Source organism: Callionymus lyra, chromosome 14, assembly GCF_982586985.1.
Source record: "Callionymus lyra chromosome 14, fCalLyr1.hap1.1, whole genome shotgun sequence".
NCBI classification, from domain to species: Eukaryota; Metazoa; Chordata; class Actinopteri; order Syngnathiformes; family Callionymidae; genus Callionymus; species Callionymus lyra.
The window spans coordinates 16,868,605-16,895,678 of NC_141831.1; the positions used below are offsets into that span (position 1 = coordinate 16,868,605).

At 40.1% G+C, this 27,074-nt stretch overlaps 1 protein-coding gene across 2 annotated transcripts in view; it reads right to left on the reverse strand.

Moving 5' to 3' along the window:
• Positions 1–3,468: 3,468 nt before the first annotated feature.
• The window catches only part of klf8 (Kruppel like factor 8), a 41,106-nt gene continuing 17,500 nt past the window's right edge, over positions 3,469–27,074 (reverse strand). Inside the window, exons 2-7 of one of the 2 annotated variants that reach the window (XM_087806856.1) lie at positions 20,466–20,717; positions 11,896–12,141; positions 11,370–11,604; positions 9,384–9,495; positions 8,153–8,292; positions 3,469–7,105 (exon numbers count right to left, since the gene is read on the reverse strand). In XM_087806856.1, the coding sequence (XP_087662982.1) occupies positions 6,924–7,105; positions 8,153–8,292; positions 9,384–9,495; positions 11,370–11,604; positions 11,896–12,141; positions 20,466–20,717 (1,167 nt within the window). In that variant the 3' untranslated portion in view covers positions 3,469–6,923. Of the gene's footprint in view, positions 7,106–8,152; positions 8,293–9,383; positions 9,496–11,369; positions 11,605–11,895; positions 12,145–20,465; positions 20,718–27,074 lie in introns of both variants that reach the window. The other variant, XM_087806855.1, reaches the window with a different exon arrangement.

The following is a 27,074-nucleotide window of genomic DNA, read 5'->3' on the forward strand; positions in this document are numbered from 1 at the left end:
AATCACACAAAGGAACACAAGAAACACGAACATTTAGAGACAAAGACACATAAAAATACACAGACACACAAAAGAAAGAGACGCACAAATATACAGACACAAAAAGACGCGTACAAATGTACAGACATACACAAAAACTCAGACGCACACACACATAACTCTCTACACACAAACACAGATACACACATCAACACAGACACATACACATAAACACAAAAACTCACAGACAACCAAAAACATGCAGACACACAAAAATACACAAACACTCAAAATAAAACAGACACACTAAAAAAAACAAAAAAAAAAAACATACACAGACCTACACAAATACACAGACAAACAAAAACACACAGACGCACACATCACTCTCTACACACAAACACAGATACACACATCAACACAGTAACATATACACAGACATACACAAATACACAGACACACATTAACACAGACACACACACACAGGCATACACAGATATACAGACAAACAAAAACATTCAGACGCACACACATCACTCTCTACACATCAACACGGATCAACACATCAACACCGAACACACACACACATCACTCTCCCTACACACACAGACACACACTCTCTCTCCACACAGCGTTTAAGTGGACGGGCTGAGCTGTGGCGGGCGAGTCTGGACAGGTGCTGTGGTATGAACGCGAGTCACGAGTCCACGTGGAGACAAAGACTTTTGGCAGAACAGTCTGAGTCGGAGCCGCTGCCAACGTGACGAGAGATGACGGCGAGAATAGAAACTTCTAACACGCAAGAGAGGTTGTCGGTTCGACTCCTCGCCAGTAGAAGCGACGAGTCGGAGAATCAAGTGATGATGGAAGTCGATTCTGGAGCCGATCCGTTCAAAGTGACTCAAAGACCCCGGAGAGTCGACTCGAAGGTTTTTCGGGCTCAACGCCACGACCGGCTGGAGGCCCCGCGGGTCCGCCTGTCAATCATTAACGACGTCTGACAGAAGTCGTCAATAATCTGGTTTTAATGTTTGACTAAATCTGCCGCAGATATGACGGCGTCGATATCCTGCGAGATTCCAGAACAATACGAGGCGTTCAAGGACAAGACGAACCCTCGGTCGACAGGAATGTTAGGAGAGAGAAGTGGAGCAGAGTTAACTCGCTCGTAAAACAACTTTATTTATTTTTTAAGATCTACTTTCGTTCCACTCATAAAACAAATTCACTTGACAATATATTTAACAGTTAAGACATTTATTTCTTTTTATTTGTGGTATAAAAATATCCATTATTGACAAGGTCAATTCTGGAAATACTGACTGATTCATGTGGACATTTATATATATTATATTTAGTTTGTATTCAATAAAATGTTATTATTATTATTATCATAAAATGTTTTACTTTAAGATATATATTATTTTTTAATGAGAATGGTTTTATATTTAAAAAAAATGTAATTTGATTAATTCATGGACTTACTCGAACATCACTACGATATTTATTTCTCCATGATTATAACTTTACAAAATACTAAAACAAGATTCCAAGAAAATAAATAAAATAAACGAGATTCACATCATTTCATGTATTTTTTTTTAACTCATATTAAGATTAAAAAACGTGCACTATTGTTACTAGGAAGAATGATGACTTGAAAAGCTACAAATATTTCCGATTTACTAAAAATAAACAAGTTTTAATAATTTGGCTTCTTCGTGTTTTCATTCGTGTCCGTCAGCCTCTACTCAACTCGCTACTGCCACACAAAGGCGATAGAGTGAACTGCGGATGTAGAAAATACTTTATTATTTATTACTACTTCGATATTGACTTTTATAAGTTAAAATAAATAAAAATCATAAACGTGTCTGTTGACAAGAACATCTCCTAATTCATGAGGGATGATGGACAGATGGACTGATCACCTGCTGCAGGGACGACGGTGCGTTCACGGACATGTCTGCGTGTATATTGTGGCTCTGCGTCTGCGCCAGGTAAGTGTTGTGTTGTTTTTTATGTGTGTGAAAGAAGATTAGCTGTCACGACAGGTGTCTGAGCTGCAGCTGCTTACCTGAGGGCTTGTCACCTTACCTGAACTTCAGGTGAGACTCAGCCAGTGACACACACGTGTGTGCGCCGAGGACCCACAATAACACACACAATAGCTTCTAAATCTTGTTTGTCAGCAGTCCACGTGTGAAACACACCTGAAAACAACACAACGTGTCGGGACGCAGTCACACAAACACACAAAAACAACATCCATGTTTACTAACTTCTACCAACATGTTTACACGCATTTATGTTTGCACGCACACTTAAATTTAACAAACATTTAAGTAATACCTTATGTACTAGTTTGCTGTGTACACAAGAACACTCAAATATACCTCAAACCAAACACACTTCACATGAAAACGCAAACTTAAAACTACAATCGCAAACTTGACAGACGCGTGTTTACTGCTGTTACAGGGCGCTATCTGCTGGCGGAACAGCTGTACTGCAACTGTAAATATAAATTACTCAATTATTTACATTTTTATGATTGAAATAACTTCTTTTTTTTAACATATTGAATAATACTGTTCTTTTCTCCCACTATCTTTTCATTCGTCATGCTTTTTTTAATATTATTTTTCATTAGTTGTAGTACTTGTTTTCTCCCCTGAATTATATATTATGTAAATCTGCAATAAAATGTTATGTTGGGTGTACTTTACACTGACTTGACAGGAAGTGGCTGGAATTTGTGGACTCCCTAAGTAAACAGGAAGTTAATCCGACTCACAAATGTCCAAGTCTTTGAGTTCTAGTATTTTTAAAGAGGTACATTTTTGCAGACTATGAAGAAGGAAAGTGAAGAGGGGAAATTCTTTTTTAGTCTTCACAAATAATTGAAAAGGATGCAGTTTGCATTTAGGATAATGTTCGCAATGATAATTTAGGACAATTTCTTTTACTTTTGTGGGGGGTTTAATTTGTAATTAAAAGTGATGCATAAATTGTGATGATAAAATTATACATTTTACTGGATTTAACTTCAGATTTATTTGTGTATTTCTGTTTACTCGGAAAGGAAACCAGTCATTCATTGGCTGAAGCTCAGTCGAGCTAACGGGTTAAAATTTGTAAACAGGAAGTGAGTCGGACTCATGAAGTTCATGCCGATAATAGCTCGACTCATTTTGAAAATAATCGAATAAGTATTGATTAAAAATGATATATAAATCGGAATAAATAAATAAGTTTTAATGCAAAAAAAAAAGATTTAAACGCTAATACAACAGCGTGAAAATAAGCCAATTACAAATTTTAGCAAACATTTGAAAGCAGTTGTACGAGTCGAACCGTTATTTTAATGAATCGCAAATAACAACAAGAATTGTAGCAATCTGTAGACAGGAAGTAGGTTCTTCAACGGTCTGCATGAAGTTGATTTTATTGTCATATAGACGAGTAAATAAAGAGAAGGACGAGCGATTAAATTGCACCAAAAAACATTTTATTCTATAAAAGAAGAAAGTCGGGGCAGGGGCAATAATCACAACTATACAGGGAGAAAGCGACTTTAGAACACCGACAGTCACAGTATCAAAAAGTCCACGTTTTCCTTGCTGATCTTTACACATTTGTTCTGTACAAATACAACAAAAGCAACAACATAAAAAAAAAAAAATTATTTGTATTATTGAAGCATGACTGCATTGCACTGAGTAAATATAGTACTGGCCCGGAAGTTACTGCATTCCATAGAAAAGAGAGACGTTGGCGAGTTCAGGCACTGAGACGGTCGAGAACTCCATCGGTAGAGCAACGCAAGAATTCGGAGGGAAAAAAAAGGAAGAGAGCGATGATGACGATGACCAGAGGGTGGCGCTGCAGATTCACAGCTAGAAAGTTTAAAAAGTAATTCAGACAAATGTTTGTTTTGTACTGCGAGTGTGATGGAATTATTCCGGGAAATAAGGGCGTCAACTATGCTATGCTAGCAAAGCTAAACAGAGTATTTTTCGTAGAGTTTTTATAAGTGCAACATTTTTGAATGCATGTGTTTGTTGGTATATGAATGATTACCGGCAAACTTTCAATGAACTGAAAGAAGAAACAAAAATTATTGGGGGGAAACTTTGTCTCGACAATTTCAAACATTAGCCAAAATTAGCATTTTTCTAACACGGGAGTTACAGCGTGAATGTTACATTCAGACACCACTTTTAAGAAAACACTGACTCGCTGATTCATACGCACTATATTTATTAGCAGTAAATGACTCGGCTTCATTTATAAACAAAAAAACACTTTATAATATAGCCCTTTTTATGATTAGCTTAATTCTTCTGATGGAAATGCTTTAGCGTAAGTTGCTCAATGAAACCACACGTTTAGCATTTAGCAAACAGCGTACCATTTGCAGCTGATGATACTTATGTACATTTGTTACGTGTTGAATGCGTTGAGTCAGCAATTTCTTTGCTAGCTTCGTAACAATAATGTACATTTTACGTTGGTTAGCATGTTGCTACTTTATTCATAAGATTTTGAATTGCCAGTGAGTGTTTTTTGTAATACAAATAAAGATGATTGTTATGCTAACAAACATTAGCAAACAATTAGCTTGTTGATGATACTGATTTAAGCCCTTTCGTCATTTCAAAGAGATTTATTTGACACACTTTCTTTGTGAACACATTAACTTTGAGAAAAAAAAGTGTGTATTTTAGTAAAAAGCGTTAAGCTTAAGTTTGAACAAGCTAACGTCAAATCGGACGATCAGAATGTGCAACGATTTGAATCTCCCTCTGGTTCATCGCCTTTCACTGTCACACACACACACACACACACACACACTCTCTCTCTCTCTCACACACACACACTCCGGCATGCTCACCAACAACACGATAAGTAAAAAACCAGAACGCTACTCTCCATGCAACACGAGTGTGCACAACACAAGTGGGACCAAGAACTTTAAGAAACTACAAACGTCATATTTTCCAACTGAACACGCGATGAAACATCGAAAAAACCAACGAAAGGAGCAGAAAAGTTTTTGTTCACATTTTCTAGTCAGTGTTAAAAATAGAAATTCACCCGTTACGTTTACTTTTTTTCTCCGATATTTACACGTATGTACAAGAGTTCTCGTAGTTATCTCTCATCGTCTATCAACAGTTTACAAAAGAACACAAATTGCGTTCAAATGCATAAATTCTTCTAGAAACATGTGCTTTCATTTTTTTTTTTTTTTTTTTAGTAGAAGCAGGAGGAACGTTAAGAGGAACGAGGTTCTGTGCTGCGAAAGAGTTTGTTCCGACGAAAAGTCAACGAAATATTGTCAAGAAATCCGAACTTCATTGTCACACCTTGTAAGCTAGAACTTTTGTCTGGAGCTAAATCACGACTTTTTGAGTTAAAAAGAAAAAAGTTACGGATCCGTTATCAACGTTAAAGTTGCATAATCGAGTTCGGCCCTCCAAAGTCTGAGACCCTTAGTGACCAGGGAACCAGAACCAGGTTTGGACCAGAACCGCTGAAACAACAGAAGCTCTTAACACTTTTATTTTGTTGGGGGGGGAAATAACATCCGTTATTGCACTTTTGTTTAGATTAGTCCTGATGTTGGCTATGGAAAAAAAACGTCTTTTTATTTGACTCTGGTCTTTAAAATACTCACAACTAAAGCAAAATAAGAGTTTGTCCTTTTTTTCTAATTGATAAAGATACATTTGTTTCACTTTATTGAGCGAATACTTTACTTAAAAACTAGGTATAATGTGATGTAAGAAGTTGCTGGGATTGTTTATTTGCCTTGTTTGTTTTGTTTTTTTTACCAGGAAATGGACTGAGCCGTTCTATCATGACTGTGCAGAAAAAGCCATCTTTCTACATATTAGACCGTTAACATTGAGCTGATGACTCAGCAAAATTGCAACAGGATTGAACGATTTAAAGTAGTAACTTTGAATCAATAACAGTTATGGAACATTTAAAAAAAAAAACTATAATGATTAATAAAAAACAATTCACGGATTAATTTGTAAAAAGTGTATATAAAGAATTATTCTGGATAAAAGCGAATAAGTAATGACTTTTTTTTTTAATAATTAAATCTTAATGTTTTTCTAAATAGAATTATTTGCGCGAGAGCGACGTCCTTCTATTGTGTGATATTTGTGCTCAACATGTCCCCACGCTAGTTTCACAACGTTACCTGATTGTTATACTTTTTTCTTTTTTTTTTAAATTTCCTAAAAACAACACGTGAAACATAAATATATTTAACATTTTGGGTTCCGTCCACGGGTGCGGCGGGAACACGCTCTTGAAAAACGGCGTTCCAAGAAACGCACTCGGAAAGGAAAAAAAACATTTTTCACAGCCCAGGAACGAACTCAAGAAAAATCCTGCTTGTGACGCAAAATGTGGCGGCAAGAAGGAAATAATACTCAAATACTGTTCTTTGTTGTTGTTGTTGCCGCATCCGAGTGCAGGGTGGATTCAGATCATGTGACTCGTGAGCAAAGATCACCTCAGCTGCTAAAAACGTCCACAAACTCGGTTCGGCAAGATTTCGGAATTCCCCTCCATGATTTCGTACCACAGAAAAATGCTACATGCTAGCATGTTAGCATCTCTGCTTTCACTTTGGAGGAGTAACGGTGAATCGGAAAAAAAGGAACAACAGTCGGGATTTTTTTTTTCAATTTCATACTCTGGGATTGATTCCCAATTTGAAATTTGCTGACTCATCGTCCAGTCCAGGAAGCAGCCGAGGTGACGCATGATTCCCGAACTCCTCCGTCTTTTCTTCCCAAAAGTCGGATCTCGTTGAAGTTTTCGAACTCCGGACGTTCCCGGCGTCGCCGCCGCCACCGGTCCCAGGTGTGCTGAGTTTTTTTTTCTTCTTTTTTTTTTGAGGGAGTATTCTGGGAAGTTCACAGCATGACGTGGCGGCGCCGGTGCAGCGAGAGGTGGTCGGAGCGCGAGAAGGAACGATCGCACTCGGTGCAGCGGAAAGGTTTGATCCCCGTGTGCTTCCGGAAGTGTCGCGTCAGCTCGTCGGAGCGAGCGAACCTCCAGGTGCAGCCTTCCCAGGTGCAGTGGTACGGCTTCTCGCCTGCGGAGGACACCAGCGGGTTAGGAATTGACGAAGATTTCTTTATTATTCCATTTTTCACATCTCTTTGGCGCCCTCTTGTTCTCTTGGACTAAACTTCTTTACCTCTTTCTTTCTCAGCTCTTATTTTTTAAATTGAAGCAATTCTTTTTAATTGAACTCTAAGAATTTAATTTATTAAATTCCCTTTAACTTTTTTGGTGATTGAAGAAACTTTTTATTTTCTTTTAAACTATATTTTTGATCAGTCTTTTTTGAGCATTTTTTTTTATGGATTGTGGAAACTTTTTTAATTGAAAATATATTTAGATTGAAGAAAGTTTATTTTTAATTGAATACCATTCTCATTTTAAAGCAAACCTTGTTTTTTTAAAGTAGCAATCTTTATTTAAAAAATATAATTTTTTGAATTGAGTCAATTGTTTGAAATTGAAGACTTTCTTTAATTTAATCTATTTTTTTTATTGATTGAAGGAAGTATTTTTCATTTATAATATATTTCGATTTAAGGTAAATTCTTTTTTAATTGAAGCAAACTGTTTTATTATTTATTGAAGCCTTTTTAAGTAGCAATAGGTTGTTTTTTTTAATGGAAATATTCTTTTTTTTAATTCAAGTGGTTATTCTAAATTTAAATCTTTTTTTGGGCATTTATTTTTGAAGCATCTTTTTTCCTTGATTTTCTTAATTCAAATTATTTTTCAATTGAAGCTTTATATTTACACAACTTTTTTGTATTGGAAAATCCTTAGCTGTTTATTTAACATTTATTTTTAATTTGAAACTTTGTTTTTAAATTATGCAGCTCTTTTTTATTGGTTGACGGAACTTTTTTCAAAATAAAAAACGTTTTTATTTGATCATTTTTAACTGGAAGTTAATATGTTTATTTATTATTCAAAGAGAAGTCAGTAGATGAGGCAAAGAATGGAGAGGAGTGAGGATGAGTGAGGAGGAAGGAGGTGAGGAAAGAGGGGAGGAATGAGGTGAGGAAAGAGGGGAGGAAGGAGGTGAGGGAGGAGGGGAGGAAGATGGAGGTCATCTCACCTGTGTGTATCCTCCGGTGAGCTTTGAGGTGAGAGCTCTTGGTGTAAACTTTCTTACAACCTTCATAGTCGCACATGTGGATCCTTCTCCTCTTTACGTCCGGAGAGTCTGGATCGACCGCCTCCAGGTCCATCACAGATCTGTTACACACACACACACAAGGACACACACACGATGAATAACATGCTTCATCATCTTGTATAGCTGTGAAGGTCAGCGTTAAAACCACTAGAGGGCGCAATTGCACTGACGTCACCGCCTTGCTGCTGCTGCAGACTTGCACACACAAAAAGCACACATCCACACACACACACACTAAACTGCTGAGCTCTGAATAACGATCACAAAAGAAAAACAAACGCACAACTAATTCTGCTATAAAAAATACACATTAAGAAAAGTCAACACGCTGATTTCCTTATGTTCACACAAGTACACACCTGGTTCTAATTCTTACAAACACACACTTCACACCACACACGTTTGTTTCAGAAATTAAAGACACACACTAAATGCTGCTGCGCTCTAAATAAAACACACACATGGAGAAAAAACAAACACACAACTAAACTTGGCAGACTTATATAAAAAAAGAAAGAAGTCACACACAAATACACACACCTGGTATTAATCCTCACAAACACACAATTCAAACGTGTTTGTTTAAAAGATTAAATACACACAGAGACGTCACGCAACACGACAACCGATCTCAGGTGGAGGAGAGTATTAAAGTTAAAGGTCACAAACACACACACACACGCAGACAGACACACACCAACTGTCAAGTCCACACCCTGCTCGTCTGTTAAAGTTCAGCAGCCGCACCCACTGGGTGTGGTCACACCTCCTGATTTATTAACACACACACACACACACACACAGCCTGAAGTCAATAACTCACAAAGAGGACGAGATGTCCCCGTGAGTGTGTTTACGCATGCGGACGCCGGTTGCCGCGGGAGACGGCGGGGCGTCTCCACGCAGGAACTGGTATGAGGTTTTATGTAAGAGTCCAGTCATGACAGCGCCGCGGTGATGTCATCAGGCTGCAGGCCAGGGTGGACACACACACCGACACAACCCCAAACAAAGGGGCAAAAAAAACAACAATATGTGTTGTTGTTGTTGTTGTTGTCGTCCTTCATGGCCACTCACTCACTCACACTCTTGTATGAATTCATTGTCGATGATGTGTGTGTGTCGAGTGTGTGTGCGTCCGTGTTCTCACCCGGCGTCGAGACTCTGGGCGCTGAGCGAGGCCGACCCGGACTCGGTCCCGCTCTCCACGTCGCTCTCGCTCTGGTACTCCACCGGGGACGTGGAGCCGGGTTTGATCCGAACTGTTGGGGGGAGACGGTACCACAAGTTTCAGTCGAGGAGTTTTAAAAACAGATGATGGGGAGCAGGCGGGAGAAGGAGGAGGAGGAGGAGGAGAGAACAGCAGGGGGTTAATAACTTCGCCGCCGCGAACGCCTGTAGGACCGACTCGATCCGAAGTGTGTGTGTCTGCGCGCGTCGAGGCGTGGTCGCTGCCGCAGAGCTGCTGCATCGACGCAAACTTGACGAGATGGGTCACGTGACCCCCATCGTGGAGGCGCCCCTGGTGATGCTAACGCTTAAAAGTTAGTTAGAAATGTGAATAAATAAGAAATCCAGGTCTTAACTCTAATATTTAAAACTAAAACTCAGTCAATGAGAATTGAGTTAATTTAAGTGGTTATAGAAGTACAAACAGATACAGACAATTGAATTATTTTTTATTTTTACTATTATTAGTATCAGAAAACTTTTATTAAGACTGGATTTTATTATGTGGTGGCAACACAATTACATATAAATAATTCAAAATAAATAAATACAAATAAAATAAACAAATTCATTATTTAACTATTTATTTATTTATAATGTTTTATATTTAATTGCAGAAATTCGAGTGTCTGTATTTGTTTTATAATATGTACTTCTATAAATCCTAAATGAACAAATAAATACTAACAAGTGTAAAGTAAAAAAAAAAGATGGTACAGTTATTTCCATAAGAAAGTTCCACAGAGAAAAAGACCTAAGAAAAAAAGAGAGTTGGGACATGGGACAAATAAACTAATACTAATATATTTTTAAAGAAAAAATGTTATATATGTGTGTTTCTATTTTAATTCCATCAAGGTGAGAGCGGCCATCTTTGTTCTGTTCACCCAGGAAGTCGCTGTCATACTTTTTTATCAATAACCGAAAGGGAAGAGTCGACCCCTCACCCCTTCTTTTCATCGTTCTCTCCTCTATCTCACGTTTCATCTCTTCTGTAGTTCCCCCGTTATTTAAAAAAGCTGCCCTAATTCTTTTACTCATTCACTGAAATACTTCTTATTCACTCCATTATTCACACCTGGGGTCGTCATGTGATGAAGGAACTTTTTCTTATAATTAAAATCTTGGTTTAAAAATCGGATTTAAAAAAACATCTGATGATCTGGATCAGAACAATCTTGTGATGCAGGGGAATCTTGACCAAAATACCTGAAACTTCAGGAGTTTCTGATTCAGCATTTCCATGTATTTACTCGTCTACATTAATCCAGACCAGTGGCGGGTAATTCAATAATCTCAGGGGCCACATTTATAAAGAGGCTGTTATGAGGGGCCATCAAGCAAAAAGTATGAAATCAAGTAGTAAAATCAGGCTAAATATACTAATAGTATTATTGTTTATACAACTTGTTTATGTGTACCTCACGTGAAAGCCCCTTTTTCCAAATATTATTTATGTAATTTAAATATTATCCTAAATTATTTTGAGGGAGCAATAAAAAAAAGAGGTAAAAATTCCTATCGTCATATTTAGAGACTTGTAATAATGAAATAGAAATAAATCCAAAATAAAATAGTTAGTTTTCACATGATCTGTGACCTCATGAGGGCGACATAAATTCAGTCAAAGGGCCCTCGAATTGCACACCAGGTCTTGCTCAGAAGTTAGAGTGGTTAGCTTGGTGCTAAAACGTTCCAGGTTCAATCCCAGCTCCAGATATGATCGTGAAGACCCTTCCCCCCCGGATTGGATTGATATTTAGCATTAGCAACTTAGCATTAGCAATATGTTGTAGCAGGTTAGCATCTTTACCCGTTTTCTTTGGCACTTTTATTTCTTTTGGTTTAGGTAGGTAGGTAGAATAATATTAATTATTAATAATAATAAGTTAGCGGCTCCACTCACCGGTTCCTTCTGAACGCCCGTCGCTGCCGATCAGCGGCACGGTGATGGCCGCCGTGGCGACGCCGTCCGTGGACATGGTCGTGTAGACCACCGGTAGCGACTGCACCACCACCGGGATGGTCTGGAGCTGGCCCACCTTGCTGGGCATGCTGACGGACGGGATGGTGTGAATGACGTGGAGGATCTGCTGGCCCCCGGCGCCCTGAGTGGCCAAGATGGACCCCGGAGAGAGAACCTGGGAAGTAAGAAGTAAACGGGTGTATATTAGGGCGTGGCCATACGATGCATATCCTGATACACGGGCAACCATAGGATATCCAGAACAATGATATTTTTGGAGTATTGTTCGATCACATGACCACATTGGAAATAAGCGTCAGATTAAAAAGCTGCTGGAGTATCCTCTCGTCCCCAGTCATCGCAAATCTCACAGTATTTAATTGTACAGCCTAATCTTTTCTAACACAGACCTAATAACAATTGTTGTAACTTCATGAGCAGCAAAGGCCAAAGGGGCGGAGCTCACCATGGATCCGATGGACTGTACCGTGGTGGTGACCGGCAGACTGGCCTGGGACACGGTGCCGCCCGGCGCCGGGTTCACAGTGGTGTTGGTCGTCAGGAAAGGCAACGCGGACGATCGCGGCTTGTTTAAGGACAGGTCGACCGGTTCCGTCTGGTCCTCGGGCGCCAGGGGCTCGGCCTTACAGACCACCAGCTCCTTCTTCACCTCGATGTCCGTCACCTGCGAGACGCCGCTGCCCAGATCCGCCTGCTGGGAGCAGAAGAAGAAGAAGAAGAGGGCGGAGACATTTAGGGACGTCTTGACTTCATATAAACATGTTCATCCTTTTAAAACAAAACTTTTATTGCGTCATCATCGTGACTCTGGGATCGTCTGCTCGGGTCTGAGAGATGCTTTTCCGGGGGCAGTGGCGAGGCCACGCCCGCCTTTTTTCTCTCTCGTCCACCTCTGAGGAATGAACAGTCGCCCGGCGCTCAGCTGCCGCAGAGCGCGGCAAACAATGGCTGCTGTGTGGGACACTGTGGGGGAGGCGGAAGGGGGGAGAGAGTGAGAAGATGGGTATAGAATGAGGCTGGTACTGAGAGTGAAAGAGAGAGAGAGAGGGAGGGGGGGAGGAGCTGGACTGGGTCCAGGTCATCTGAGCGTATAGCGGCTCCTGGGTGAGGAGAAAGTGAGGAAGGGGTGAGGCAGGGTGGGGTGGGTGAGGAGGAGAGGGCGAGGACGTGTGGGATTCACTACGCCCTTTTAACGGGTCAGAGGGTTTCTAGCCGGGAGGGAGGAAGCAGAGGAATGAAGAGGGAAGTGAAGGAATGGAGGGAAGAAAGAGAGGGAGGAAGGAAAGAAGAAACGCTAATGAAGATGAAAGGAAGACTGAAGGAAGGAGTGAAGGCCTAGGAAGAGGAATGTGAGTGTGGGGGGGGGGCGGAGAAGAAGGAGCAAAAGGCAGTAGTTAATGGAAAAAAGAAAACAAAAAAGGAAGAGTAAATGGGGGACAAGGGAGGAGAGTAAATGAGGGCAGAAGAACAAAGTGATTAAAAAAATTAAGAAAGAAGGCAAGAAAAGGTGAAGGTGAGGTAGATGATCATGGAGGCAGAAGAAGAAAGGAATGTGGATGAGAGTTGGAGGAAAAGGAAGTGCCAGCAGGAAGAGTAGTAGTGATAGAAAATACAAAATAAAAGAATATAAAGAAGAAAGAAAGAAAGAGAAGTTTCTATTTCTCTTCCTCTCTTGAGAAGTGAGTGAAGAACAGAGGAAGAAAAAGGAAGCGAGAAGGGTGGTGGTGGTGAGAGGGCAATGAAATGCCCTGGAATAAAAGGATGAAAGAAGGAAAGGGGAAGCAATGGATGTTTATGTGAGGCAAAGGAGGAGAAGAAGGGAAGGCAGCAGGAAAAAAAAGATTTACAAAAAAATAAAGGACTTAAAAAGGAGGGGTCAGAGAGGAAGTAAGAGAAGAATTTCTGGGAGATGGCGAAGGTGAGAGGCAAGCGGAAGAGAAGGTGAAGAAGAAGGAGTATGAATTGTAAAGGAAGAAAAAGAAAACTAGGTGAAAAAAAAGAGCGAGTGAGAGAGGAAGGATGAAGATGTATGAGGAAGTGAAGAACTGAGAGAGAAAGTGGAAACTGGAAATAAGACTAACTGAGAGGGTGGTTGAAAGAAAATGGAAAGAAATGGAAAAAAGAGGAAAAGAAAGGAAAGAGGAAAGGGATGAAAAATATGAACGAGTGAGGAGTGGAAAGTAAGCACTTGAAAAAAGAAGGAGTGGAGCAGGTGAGAAGGTGTGAGGAGTGAGGGAAGGTAAAGGTAAACGGAGGGAAAAAAGGGAAGGTGACCACAGAAATGAAAAGAAAGAGAGCAGTGAGAGAAAGAAGAAGGGCTTTGATAGAGTGATGGACAGCTGGAGAGGGAAGTGAAGCGCTGGAGGAAAAAGAAAAGAGGAGGACGGAGGAGCAGAGAGAGAGAGAGAGCGGTCTGCTGGTGAAAGAAAGGCAGGATGAGGGAGAAGAGGAAGAGGACAACAAAGGCAGATTAGGAAGGAAGAGGAAGCGGTAACGTGATTATCAGTTCACGGCCCGATCAAGTGGGAGAGGGTGAGGAAGTGGGTGAGGCAGAGAAGGAGAGAGGGAGATAGAGAGAGAGAGAGGCGGGAAAGGCTGGCGTTGTCATGGAAACTGGAACTATCAGCTGACTCCATGCTCACACCCACCCTCACCCCTCCCTGTCTTTTTCCATCGCCTCCCTTCCCCTCCTCCCACCACACCCTGCTCACCTTACTCCCCCTCTTCCTCCCCCTCTCTCTCTCTCTCCCTCTCGAGACTACAGTGTTCCGATCCGAACTCTGAGTCTGAGCTCATGGTTCTCAGGTCAATAAAATGCATCTGTCAGCAACTTCTTACACCAAACTCCATCTAAAAAAGGCACTTTAAGCATCTTTTTTTTAACTTCCTCATCTTCCAAACCAGACACATCCCGCCTTCTGTCCTGGATCTGTCTCTATCAAGTTCCTGCAGATTTCGGCTCCGAGTCAGAACCGGGGTCACGGCTTGCAAAAAACATTATGACCACCCGAGCATCTAGCTAGCATGTATTACTAGCGTAGCATCTCGCAGAGCGGACGGCGTGTTGCTATGGTTTTTTTCCCTCGGCTTCACGGTTCAACCGCCTCGACATAAAATGGGTCACCCAGTCTTCACCTCGCAATTATTTCACGCCATCTCCGCCGCGAACCGCCGTAAGAGGCAAGAAATAAATTCTCTAGTTGATGTTGTGACCTGGACTTTAATATTTCATCACTCGTGGGTTCGTCGTCACTACGGGTTGATTAGCAAGTTAGCTTGTTAGCAATGTTAGTGAAAGACACCCGTCACGTGCGATAGTATTTCCTCCTTTCTCCCACCGCTGAGTCTGATTCTGGTCCAGATTTCTGCCCGATTTCTCTGCTCTTATATGTGTAGATTTAACTTTTAATGTCTTGAGATAACATATGATACAAACTTTAAATAGTATTTTATCAAATTTAGTTTTTACATTGTTTTGTTTTTTGTTTGTGAATATTTAAATAATTTTAAACAAGAGTATAATATGAGTACATTAAATGACAATTATTTGTTATATAGTTTAAATACAGTTTTGACAGTTTTTAAACATTTATGACAGATAATAACACACCAAATTTGTTAGTCTTTATCAACAATGGGGAAGTATTGAAAACAAAGATCTAGAAAATGCTTCCACCGAAAATATCTAAACTTGTTTTAACGTTCCTTGTCGGTAAAAATGATCTTGTTGAACAAGTCGTGTTATTTTTTAACCAGAGATATTGATCGGTGTGACGTGTTGTTCAGGAAGTCGGGGCAAGACGAAGGAGAGAAAAGAGGGAGCGTCCAAACAACAACTGGGGGAAGATATTAACCACGAAGCTCTCGGCCACACCCGACACACACACCCTCCTCACGCACACACACACACAGTGTCGCACAACTTTCCACCTGTTATCAGACTCCGCAGATTCCTTCCAACGGCAGCCATCAATATTCAGCACTTCTCAGGAATGAAAACAAGGGCAAGAGTTCAGACGGGCGGAACCGACGACGAAACAGGAAGTTGAAGTAACTTGAAATAAACGCCACGCACGCACTCGCAAACCTTCTATTTGAGAAATCATAATGTAAAAACTTTATCGCTTTAACACAAGCAGGTTCAAAACCATAGTAACAGTTGAGAACGGATGTGAATTTAGAAAGATAGAGGGAAGAAAAAGGGGAGGTAAAAATGGAAAGAATAATGGAGAGATCGGAAGATGATGCAGAAAATAAAAATGTGAATATAGATGAAAAACAAAGAGCGTAAGCATTAGGGAACGATCGAAAGACTGCAGAGGAAAGGAAGTGAAATAAAGGGATGATAACAGTAAAAGAATAAAGGGGGAAGTGCTGAGAAGGGGTCTGAAAGAAAAGAACAAAGGAAGGAGGAAGGAAATGGAATGTGGAAGAAGAAGACGGAAGGTAGAAGAAGTAGGAAGAAAAGGGGGGGAAGGCAGGGTCTACGGAAAAAGGAAATAAATGACCAGAGTAACTGGAAATAGAGGAAAGAAAATGTCGAAAAAAGAAAGGAACGGGATTAAAATGAATGGAGGAGAAAAGAAAGTGGGGAGAAAATGGAAGAATTGAAAGAAGGACGAAAATAAAGAGAAAGTAAAATCAGAAAACGGGGTAAGTTAAATACGGGGATTTAGATAAATAAAAGATTAAAGTGACTTTCTAGAATTGAAAAACAGAAGAGTAAAAGAGAAAAAGGGGAGGACGGATGCGAAAAGAAAAGCAAAAAGGTAGAGAATAGAAGGAAGGAGTAAAAAGCAGTGGATGAAAAGAGGTAAAGACGTTAATGGGAAACACTGAGGAAGCAGATAGAAGGAGTGACGTGCAATGGTAAGGAAGTGAAAATGCTTCCGCCGGGTACTGACCACTGCAGCGTGTCAGACACGTCACGACGGCGACGTGTCGACAGATCCCTTCGAAACGAGCGTCATGAGCGGAACCGCATGATCTCGCTGCTGTGTGTGTGTGTGTGTGTGTGTGTGTGTGTGTGTGTGTGTGTGTGTGTGTATGTGTTGATTTCATGCATGAATGCTCCTGTTTGCTGGAGGACAACTGCCTTGTTTATGAGCATCACTGACACAAATGCATATGAGCAGACACACACACACGCACACACACACACACACACACACACACGGACACACACACACACACACTGAATACCTGCCAGAGACACACAGTGAACAGCCCTGTACTCTCTCACATGTGCAGGGTAACACAATAAAAGTGTGTGTGTGTGTGTGTGTGTGTCGTTGGCTGAAGGGGTGAGTCGAGCGAGGGTCTGGTTTGGAAAAGGTGGGGAGGGGGGAGGGGTCAGGCAGCACAGTCTTTTTGGCAACTCCCACCAGAGCCGCGGTTGCCATGACGACAGCGAGCGGAAGCAGAGCCTCCCTCGACATATCCTATTAGGGTTAGAGAGAGTGACGGTGTGTGTGTGTGTGTGACCTTTAACCCCGCTGTAAAACTTCACTTTTCCAAAGTCAGCTGAGACTCTAATCAGCAGCTGACCAGTGACTCTTGGGCAAGGCACTTCCCAAGCAGACATCCCATAATACGGTCTGCGGCCCTGACTCCACGGCTCCACCTCGAGTCTCTCTCAGATGACGGAGCTCCCGATCACTCGTGTCACACACTACCGTACGACAACTCAACCTTCATCTCCAGGCGTTCAAGTTTGATAAATGGCTCATTCTCATCCCGCCACACAAATGTTACATCACTTCCTGTTTCTGCAGCTGGTGTTCCCGTGTAGAAAGGAAGTTAAAGAGTCAGAGAGATTCACGTTACCTCACTCTGATCCTAAACGGGTCAAATTTCTAATCTTACAGACTCGCATGACTCAAGGACTCAGACTTCCTGTCTAGGATTAACTTCCTGTCGATCCTAGGATCAACTTCCTGTCGAGCCTAGGATCAACGTCCTGTCGAGCCTAGGATCAACTTCCTGTCGAGCCTAGAATCAACTTCCTGTCGAGTCTCGGATCAAGTTCCTGTCGAGCCTAAGATCAACTTCCTGTCAAGCCTAGGAATAACTTCCTCTCGAGCCTAGGATCAACCTCCTGTCGAGCCTAGGATCACCTTCCTGTCGAGCCTAGGATCAACTTCCTGTCGAGCCTAGGATCAACTTCCTGTCAAGCCTAGGAATAACTTCCTCTCGAGCCTAGGATCAACTTCCTCTCGAGCCTAAGATCAACTTCCTGTCAAGCCTAGGAATAACTTCCTCTCGAGCCTAGGATCAACCTCCTGTCGAGCCTAGGATCAACTTCCTGTCAAGCCTAGGAATAACTTCCTCTCGAGCCTAGGATCAACTTCCTGTCGAGCCTAGGATCAACTTCCTGTCGAGCCTAGGATCAACTTCCTGTCGAGCCTAGGATCAACTTCCTGTCGAGCCTAGGAATAACTTCCTCTCAAGCCTAGGATCAACTTCGACTATTGCGACTCTCTCAGAGTGAATCGTCAACGCGAGTCACTCGAGTCGGATCCTGAAGAAACAAATAATTCCTTCTAAGCGTGTTTTTAATCGTGACGCCAGGATGAGTTCAGGTTGATAAATGGCTTTTTTTAACATCCAGTAAAACAGATCTGACATCACTTCCTGTTTATGTCGATAGTTAAACCCGGTCAAAAGTCTGAGAGACTCCAGACTGTGTAGAACTCAAGTCCGTCACTACAGAACCATACGGTTTTTCTAAGTCTCAAAAGACAATCATACAAATTCCTGACTAAAAAAGGGAAAAAACAATTCCTGGGAATCCGAGCTGGAAAACTGAAGAAGAAGTTTCAAGATCTGATCGAGATCACATGGTTCAGGCCGAAACAGTCGAGCCAAGAGAAGATGATCCTCAAAACTTTCCTTGAGCAAAGATCGTCTCTGTCTCAGCAGGCCGCCACAGAGGTGTGGTTACACACACTAACACACACACACACACACGCTTATCTAACCTTGCGCAATCCTGCTCCACCCAGCCCCCGCCCCCCCCTCCTGACCACAGACACACAGCTGAGCCCCCTCCCCCAAAACACCCTCATGGTCTCATGTGAACACAAGTAGAGTTCCAGCTCCATTCTGACGCGCAAGTTCACGTTTAAACATTGTGTATTTGTGTTGTTGTTTGTCCCGATTGTGTCGTTCCCGTGGTTCTGTGTCGGTCAATTGTTGTTATTGTCTATAGATGCTCCTTTTGTGTTGTTGCTTCGGTGTTCTTCTCGAAGTTCTCGCGTTTGTGTAGTTGCAGAATCTGCTGTGTTTGTGTTCTTTTTTTTTGGTCGTCTGATTTTACCATTTGTGTTATGCAGTATGTAGTATAAGAGTATTATGTGTATGATATATGTTTGTATCATTGTGGTATTTCTTATTTTTTGTGTTATTGTAATGCTTGTTTTGTTGGTAATTATGTGTTTTTTTGCTGGTTATTATAGTTGTGGCATGTATTCGTTGTAGTACTGGTTTCAAGTACTACTGCTCTACGTAGTACTCAATCGTGTGTAACTGTTTTGAAACAACCATTCGTTGGTACATGTGTACTAGAAGAGAAACACTGTGACATCATCAGTGCGAGCGGCGACGAGACCAAAGAATGTAAACTGTGTATAATAGTTTGCTTCAGTGAAGTACAGTATAGTTGTTGTTCGCATTCTTGCAGAAGTATTTATAGTAGCTCTTGTACTACTTTTAGCATCAGACGTTAAAGTAGTGTGTGAAGCCTATGTTGTAATAGATCGGGTTGATGTACTTCATATAGTACTAGTTGTTGCAAATACTTGGGTTAGAGCAGTACTTTCAGGTGTTAAGGAAGTAGTAAATGATTCTAAGATGCACAGTTATTTGATGAAGTTATAGTAGTTAAAAGAGTATCTTAGGAAGTTCTGGTAGTTTAAATTTTATCAGATGTAGAAAAATTCAATGTAGTAGTATACATTCTAGTAGTTGTATTATTAAAGCAGTATTCATTTTAGTTGAAAAGTACTGTAACTGATGAAGTTGTAGTACTTTAAATAGTATACGTTGTAAAGTACTGTAAATAATGAAGTTGTAGTACTTTAAGTAGTATAAGTTGTAAATTACTGTAAATGATGAAGTTGTAAAGTACTGTAAATGATAGAGGTGTAGTACTTTTAGTAGTATAAGTTGTAAAGTACTGTAAATGATGAAGTTGTAAAGTACTGTAAATGATAAAGTTGTAGTACTTTAAGTAGTATAAGTTGTAAAGTACTGTAAATGATGAAGTTGTAAAGTACTGTAAATGATGAAGTTGTAGTAGTTTAATTAGTATAAGTTGTAAAGTACTGTAAATGATAGAGTTGTAGTAGTTTAATTAGTATAAGTTGTAAAGTACTGTAAATGATGAAGTTGTAGTAGTTTAATTAGTATAAGTTGTAAAGTACTGTAAATGATGAAGTTGTAGTAGTTGAATTAGTATAAGTTGTAAAGTACTGTAAATGATGAAGTTGTAGTAGTTTAATTATAATAAGTTGTAAAGTATTGTAAAGGGTGAAGTTGTAGTAGTTTTCCAGTAGTATGTATTTAAAGACATTAAAGTAGTTTAAGGAGTAAGTAAGTAAGTAAGTAATATTTATTTATATAGCGCTTTTCGAGACCAGGGTCACAAAGCGCTTAAACAATCAAAATAATACTCAAAAAAGTACATACTTTAAAGATCAAGATAATACTGACCCTAGTTGTATCAGTAACCGCATCAATGTTTAAACGTATTCTTTATGCAACGATTCTAAACGAAACTGGAACCTTCTCTCCGTCTGCGACGCGACACCTAATGATCGTGGTCGCCCCCTGCTGGTCGCCTCATCAGCATACGCCATTCAATCGAGTCATGAAAACTTGATGATCTCACGTTACGAGGGCGACGCTCGTGTTACCCGGTCATCGTCTCGGGTCTGGGATCGGATGGTGAATATTTGAGCGGCGTCGGCAGCTACACCTGTGCTAAGCCCCGCCCACTGGACCCAACATTCTCACCGTGCACTCCATCTCCTCCGGCTCCGGTTTGATCTGGACGGAAGGCATGTTGGTCGCCGCCTCCTCCTCCTCCTCCTCCTCCTCTTCTTCCTCCGTCCTCGCTTCCTCCGGAGGCCTCGACTCCTCGCCCGCCTCCTTCACTTCCTCCTCCTCCTCCTCCTCTTCCTCGGCGGGCGGCGGCGGCGGCGGCTGGTTGGCGGCGCGCTGCTTGGCCGGGCCTCTCTGCTTCTTCTTCTTCTGCCGTGGAGTGGACTGTGGAGGAGAGGAAGAAGAGAGCTGATGAATAAAAGAGGTGAGGTAGAGGAGTGTGTGGGGGTGTGGGGGGGGTGTGGTAAAGGGAGGAACAGCAGGGGGAGGAGAAAACTTCCAGGACAAGGGTGGAGGAGGGGGAGCAGCAGATAGAAAAATCAGGTAAGAAGGGATGAGAAAATGCAAAAAAAAAATGCTTAAAAGAACTACCTCCTGACAAAAAAGATGGAGGCGGCGGCGAGGGGGGGGTGGTGGGAGGTGAGGGTGGTCCCGAGGTAAAACAAAAAAGGAGAGAAGAAGAAGAAGAAACAAGAGGCCTAATCCCAACGCTGCCGGTGAGGGAATGAGGGCGAGAGAGAGGAGGCAGGGAGGAGTAGATGTGTGACCCCTCCCTCCTGTGCCGGACACACCCTTCTTCTGGAAACACACACTTCCACTTCAAACTACACTACAGTCGAAACGCACAACAAACCAAACCTAACAACCCACAACAACTTTTGAAAACATCTTGAAAGTTTACCACAAATTTAAGTCAAAGAATTCAACTTTTTAGATAAAAAGGTGACAGTATTTAAACTTGTTCTGTTTGAGGAGAACAAGTCGGGTGTGAAAGGAGAAGCGGGGATCGGGTTGTTGTTGTGTTTTTTTTAGCAGAAGTTATAAACATCGACTTCTGTTTCCTCCTGTAGTTACGGCTCGACTCGCCCGGATTGAAAGTAAAAGTTGACGCAGAGGTCAGCGGACAAGTTAATGTATGAATGCCTTTGATTTAAACTTGAAACTAAACTCCAGCTTATATTTTACAAAATAAACACATTCCTCAATCAGGAGGTGAGACTTTTACCAAAAAAATGTGTTTGAATAAAGTAATTACATCCAACATAATCTGACTTTTTACTCAGAATAAAACTATTTGAATCTGAGCACCTTTAACTTCAATTTTGAGTGCAAACTAGCATCTGTATTTTTTAACTTAAACCAAAAGAGAATCCATCGAAAACTAGAGTCAAATGTTTTGCAAATTAATTTCACGTGTTACTTTATAAATAAATTTTAAAAAAAGAAGTAATAATTGAGTCATTATGACAACAATTGTTAACCTAAAGTTTAAGATTAAAGGCAAAGCTCAAGCTAAACTCCATTATCAGTGTAAATTGAATTAAACCTGAGTTTAAAAAACACCTAAAAATGACTAAAACCACAACATCTTTCTTCGTTTCAAATGAACCGAAGTAGAAGTTGGATTTAACCGGAATAACAACGATCGCTGATGCTTAGAGACGTTGGACTTCATAGAACTTCCTGTTGTTATTCCAGCAGCGCGAGGAGGATCTGTGACAAACACCGGACGTGTGAGGGCGTGGCCCCTCGGTGCTTCAGAGAAAGAAAAAACCCGCCAAACGTTGGGAAGTGTCGACGACTCGACAAACTCCATTTACAGACAATGACGAGAAAGCAACGCGTTGATAATCCTAATCCCACATTTTGAATCTAATCCTGCGTCGAGTACGACTCGAACAAATGGAACTTGGAGTCAAACCTTTAATCTGAATTAAATAAATCTAAAACCGCATCTTGATAATCAATCATAAATGTGTTGGATAGAATAAATTAACTTGAATTTATTTTAGTTTTAATCTTAAATAAATCAACAACAAAATAGTACAAACTGAAAATGAACCAAAACTTACCAAATTAAACTAGTATTAAAACCAAACACATTTCCTCCTCAGGGGCCACATTATTATTATTATTGTAAACAGTTGTAAAGAAGAGTGAAGAGCAAAAATATGATGGAATAACTTCAGTATTAAGTAGGAGTATTAAAAAAAAAATCATTAAAAATCATAAACTAATCCCACTATGCCAATAAAATATGTATTAACCTTTCAATTGAAGAAAAAAACTGATATAACGGGGTTTTTTTTTTTAACATGTCCTGAATATTTACTCTTATTAATTTAAGGTTAAAAACATGAACCAAAAGAACACAGAAAATCAAGAATAATACAATTTAAAATACAAAATAACATTTTTAGCCGTCACTGTAACTTGAAACAGTTTCTACTCTGATAGTATAAATACAGTCAAAGGGCAGCATGTGATGCAATGATACAAATATCTTTTGTCCGAGGGTGAATCAAAACCTAGAACCACCTATTTAATTTAATCCAGACATGGGATTATTTACACCAGAATCTGCACAACAAAGATAAACAAATGAAACAGATCAAATCAAAAATAATATACTTTGTTCAGATTAAGGAAGTTTCTAGGTAAGGTTGAGTTCTGGTGAGAAATTAAATAGTATTATTTGGAGAGTAACATGATTGAGCAGTAGTACTTAAAGGAGTATTAGTTGTATAAATATCTGATAAAGTTGTAGTACTTTAAGAAGAATTAGTTGTAGACGTATCTGATGAAGTTGTTGTACTTATGAGTATCAGCGGTAGAAGTGTCTAATGAAGCTGTAGTAGTTAGAAAGTACCAGTAGTATGTATTTAAGCAGTATTAGTTTTAAAGTTACAGTGCTTTCTAAGCTTGTACTAGTTTATGTAGTATTATTTCTAGAGTGACTTCAGGAAATTGAAGTAGTTTAAGGAGTATTAGCTTTATAAGTATATTATGAAGTTTTAGTACTTTTAAAACTATCAGATGAAGAAGTATCTGATAAAGTTGTAATACTTTAAATTGTATATGTACTGTAAAGAATGAAGCTGTAGTACTTTAAATTGTATAAGTTGTAAAGTACTGTAAAGGATGAAGTTGTAGTACTTTAAATTGTAAAGTACTATTAAGGAAGGAAGTTTTATAATGTTTTTTCTAAACATTACCTGAATATTTACTATAATTATTTTAAGGTGCAAAAAAAGGAACCAAAGGGAAAAGAAAAAAACTGTTAAAATCCTTCACAACAAAGTTCAAGCACTTTTTTATAGAGAATTAATACAATAGAAAATACAAAATAACACTTTTAGCCGTCAATGAGGAATGTACTTTTGGAGACAATATTCACCCAGATTAAGGACTTCTTAAATGTCTTTGACAACACCATATTGATACTAAATAATCCAGATTATTTATATTTAAAGATTTGATTAAATCCAGCCATAACAGAATCTTTAAAGCAAGCTTCTACCAAATGTAGGATTGATGTATTTCTAAAAGGTCAACCTGCACTTTCATGCTGCTGTTAATCCTTATCTGGACCTGCACCAGAGGTCAAACTGAGGTCAGGATTTTCTTTTTTATGTTTCAGCTTCAGTGATAAGAGGAAATTCTTGTGGATTCCATTCTGAGGTGTGGCTCGGACCATCAGACGGGCGTGGCCAATGGAACGCTCGCCTCCCACACACACACACACATGCGCACACACACGTGCACGGACACACACACACACACGCAGATGGGACAATCAAGGTCTCACGACCATTGTGAGGGAACAGAGCCCCTCTGTGTTCCCAAACAAAGGTGAAGGCAGCTTGATGCCACACCTTCCCCCCCCTCAGCTGCTGACACACGGGGGCTGGAATTACACCGACAACCCCAGGAAGCCGAAGACATCTGGAGATAATTTAGAGTATATTGAAATAAAATCTGCTTAAAACAATAAAATCTGTTAATACAGATGCTGGATTAAACGTCTTTTATTTTACAATAATCTAATTTTATAGTTACTTTTTTCCAAACAAGTTGATAACCATTTTAGTGTAGGTTTTTGGGGGGTTTTATATTCTTGTAAAATCCATTTCGTAACTTCCTAGTATGTCACAAAAATACTTATTTTTTAAATAATGAAATAAAACTATTAGATTATCCAATTATCATAGTTTATCGTCGTATAATTCATTTTAGATACAGAGGTTAAACTTTTTTTTGCAAGATTTGATAAAGGAAGGAAGAGAGAACATTTGTTGTTATTGGGGATCCTGATCAGAGGAAGTGAGGTCACGCAGACAGGAAGTCACCTGCAGCAGCTCCTGATGCTGGTAAAATTTGAAGAGAATAAATGTGAATTTTATTTTTATTTAATTAATCATTTAAGCCACGTTGATTTTAACAGGTTTTTCTTGCTAAAATGTTAAATAATAATAATAATAATAATTAAAACTTACAGGACGATAATTATATCATATAAAATGAACCAACAATCTTTTTAAAAACATTACATCCCTAATTTGAAGAAGCGTAAACGTGAACATGGAGTGTCAATAAAGTTTTGTCCTAAAGAATGATGACGAAGTTTATACGTTTGTGAGTCTCCACCACAGATTCTCCGACTGCCACGTTGAATTAAAACGCTGGTCGTTCGTCGTCAGCCGCGTCTTTCAAATGTTAAACTCTTCACACCTTCACTGGTTGAAGTCTTCACACCTTCACGACGATGACATCAGCCTTTGTCATTCATTGACAAAACACTTCTCTCTCTCTAAGAATCTGCCTCAATGTGTATCACAATAAAATATTGTGATACTGTAGTAACAAGTATATATTTGTAGTATAGTCGTTCCATAGTCCGTTCCAAAATATGTCCTAACATCGTCTTTTAAAAGCTGCTTTTAAGTCAACTGTATCCTCTCGTCCTCAGTCCTCTTGGTCCATTAGCTGCGGGTGGACCCAACGACTGCTGCCATCTAGCAGCCCGGAAGTGTAATTGCAACACAAAAATGGACAAACGCCGTGAATATTAGCAAGTTTATAATGAATAAATATTTAAATACAAATCGAATGTTTACACACACTTTATTGAAATATATACTGTAGAAAAACTACGATATGGACGGACGGACGAAGATGGATGGATGGATGGATGGATGGATGGATGGATGGATGGATGGATGGATGGATGGATGGATGGATGGATGGATGGATGGATGGATGGATGGATGGATGGATGGATGGATGGATGGATGGATGGATGGATGGATGGATGGATGGATGGATGGATGGATGGATGGATAAAAAGACTCTATTGAGTAGTACAAATAAAAAAAATAAACATAAGGATAGCAGTAAAAAATATCGTTATATATAAATATATAGCGATATTTCTATATATTATATACACAGTATATATATATATATATATATATATATTTTTTTTTTACGCTACCAGTTAAACGCTACGGGGTGGAGGTCTTTAATCAGGTCACATGACCTCAGAGAGAGCAGATGGATAAAACAACATTTCTCTTAAACCAGAAGATTTCAGATGATTGAGTGAGAGACTCAACAAATCTAAGTTGATCCACATCTGCAGCATGACAAGACACATGGTGTGTGTGTGTGTGTGTGTGTGTGTGTGTGTGTGTGTGTGTGTGTGTGTGTGTGTGTGTGTGTGTGTGTGTGTGTGTGTGTGTGTGTGTGTGTGTGTGTGTGTGTGTGTGTGTGTGTGTGTGTGTGTGTGTGTGTGTGTGTGTGTGTGTGTGCGTGTGCATGTGGCAGTGACGGTCCAGGCCTTCATGCGTGTCTATGTGCATTAACAAGCGTTGAACAAGGAGTGACGTTTGTGTGCACGTCGAGTTCCCCCCAGAGGAGGAGGAGGTCCAACGCTCAGGAGTTCCAGGAACACAGAGAGGGTGGGGTGGGTGTGACCCTGACAGGCCCTGATCCCTCCACAGGAAGTCAGGGTGGGGGTGGCGAGGCACGACGAGGAGACGTCCAGAGAGTCCCAGGAACAGCTCAGCATTCCTGAGAGACTCCAGACTCGTCGGCCCTGAACTCACACGACGACGATCTGCTGATGTCACGTCACGCCAGCAGGGGGGGCTCGAGATAGCGTCGCGAAAACAACGAAGAAGAAGCGATTTCTTCTAATGCACGAGCGATACGTCTACGGACGCTGATCTGGAATTATTTCACAACGACGACGTACGAGTGATGAATTAATTTAAAACAGGGAAATCCTATTAATTAAATGTCTTTTAATTCAAAAAACGTTGTCATCATGTGTCATTTTTAATAGACAACACTCTATATGACAATATTCAATGGTATCCTAACATTAAAATGTCTATTTGATATTATTGACCATCATTTATTTTTATTCTATATTTTTCAAAAGATACAAAGCTTAACCTCACTGCAGCTAGCACTGTTAGCCACTAGCTAAGCCATTTTTAAAAATGTCCCTCACAGGCTTACTTCCAAAAACGAGATAGTTAATCAAATGCTGCTTCTGTTTGAGGCCTTGGCTCCTGCGAGGATTTGAGCGATTTCTTTTTTAACATCACAATGTCTTTGTTACAGATCATGACGGTATGTAAAACTCGAAATAAATGTTGATTTTTATATATAACGGATGAAACTTTCAACATTATTTTAAATAATGAAATGATAAAAATGTGTTTTATGTGGAAC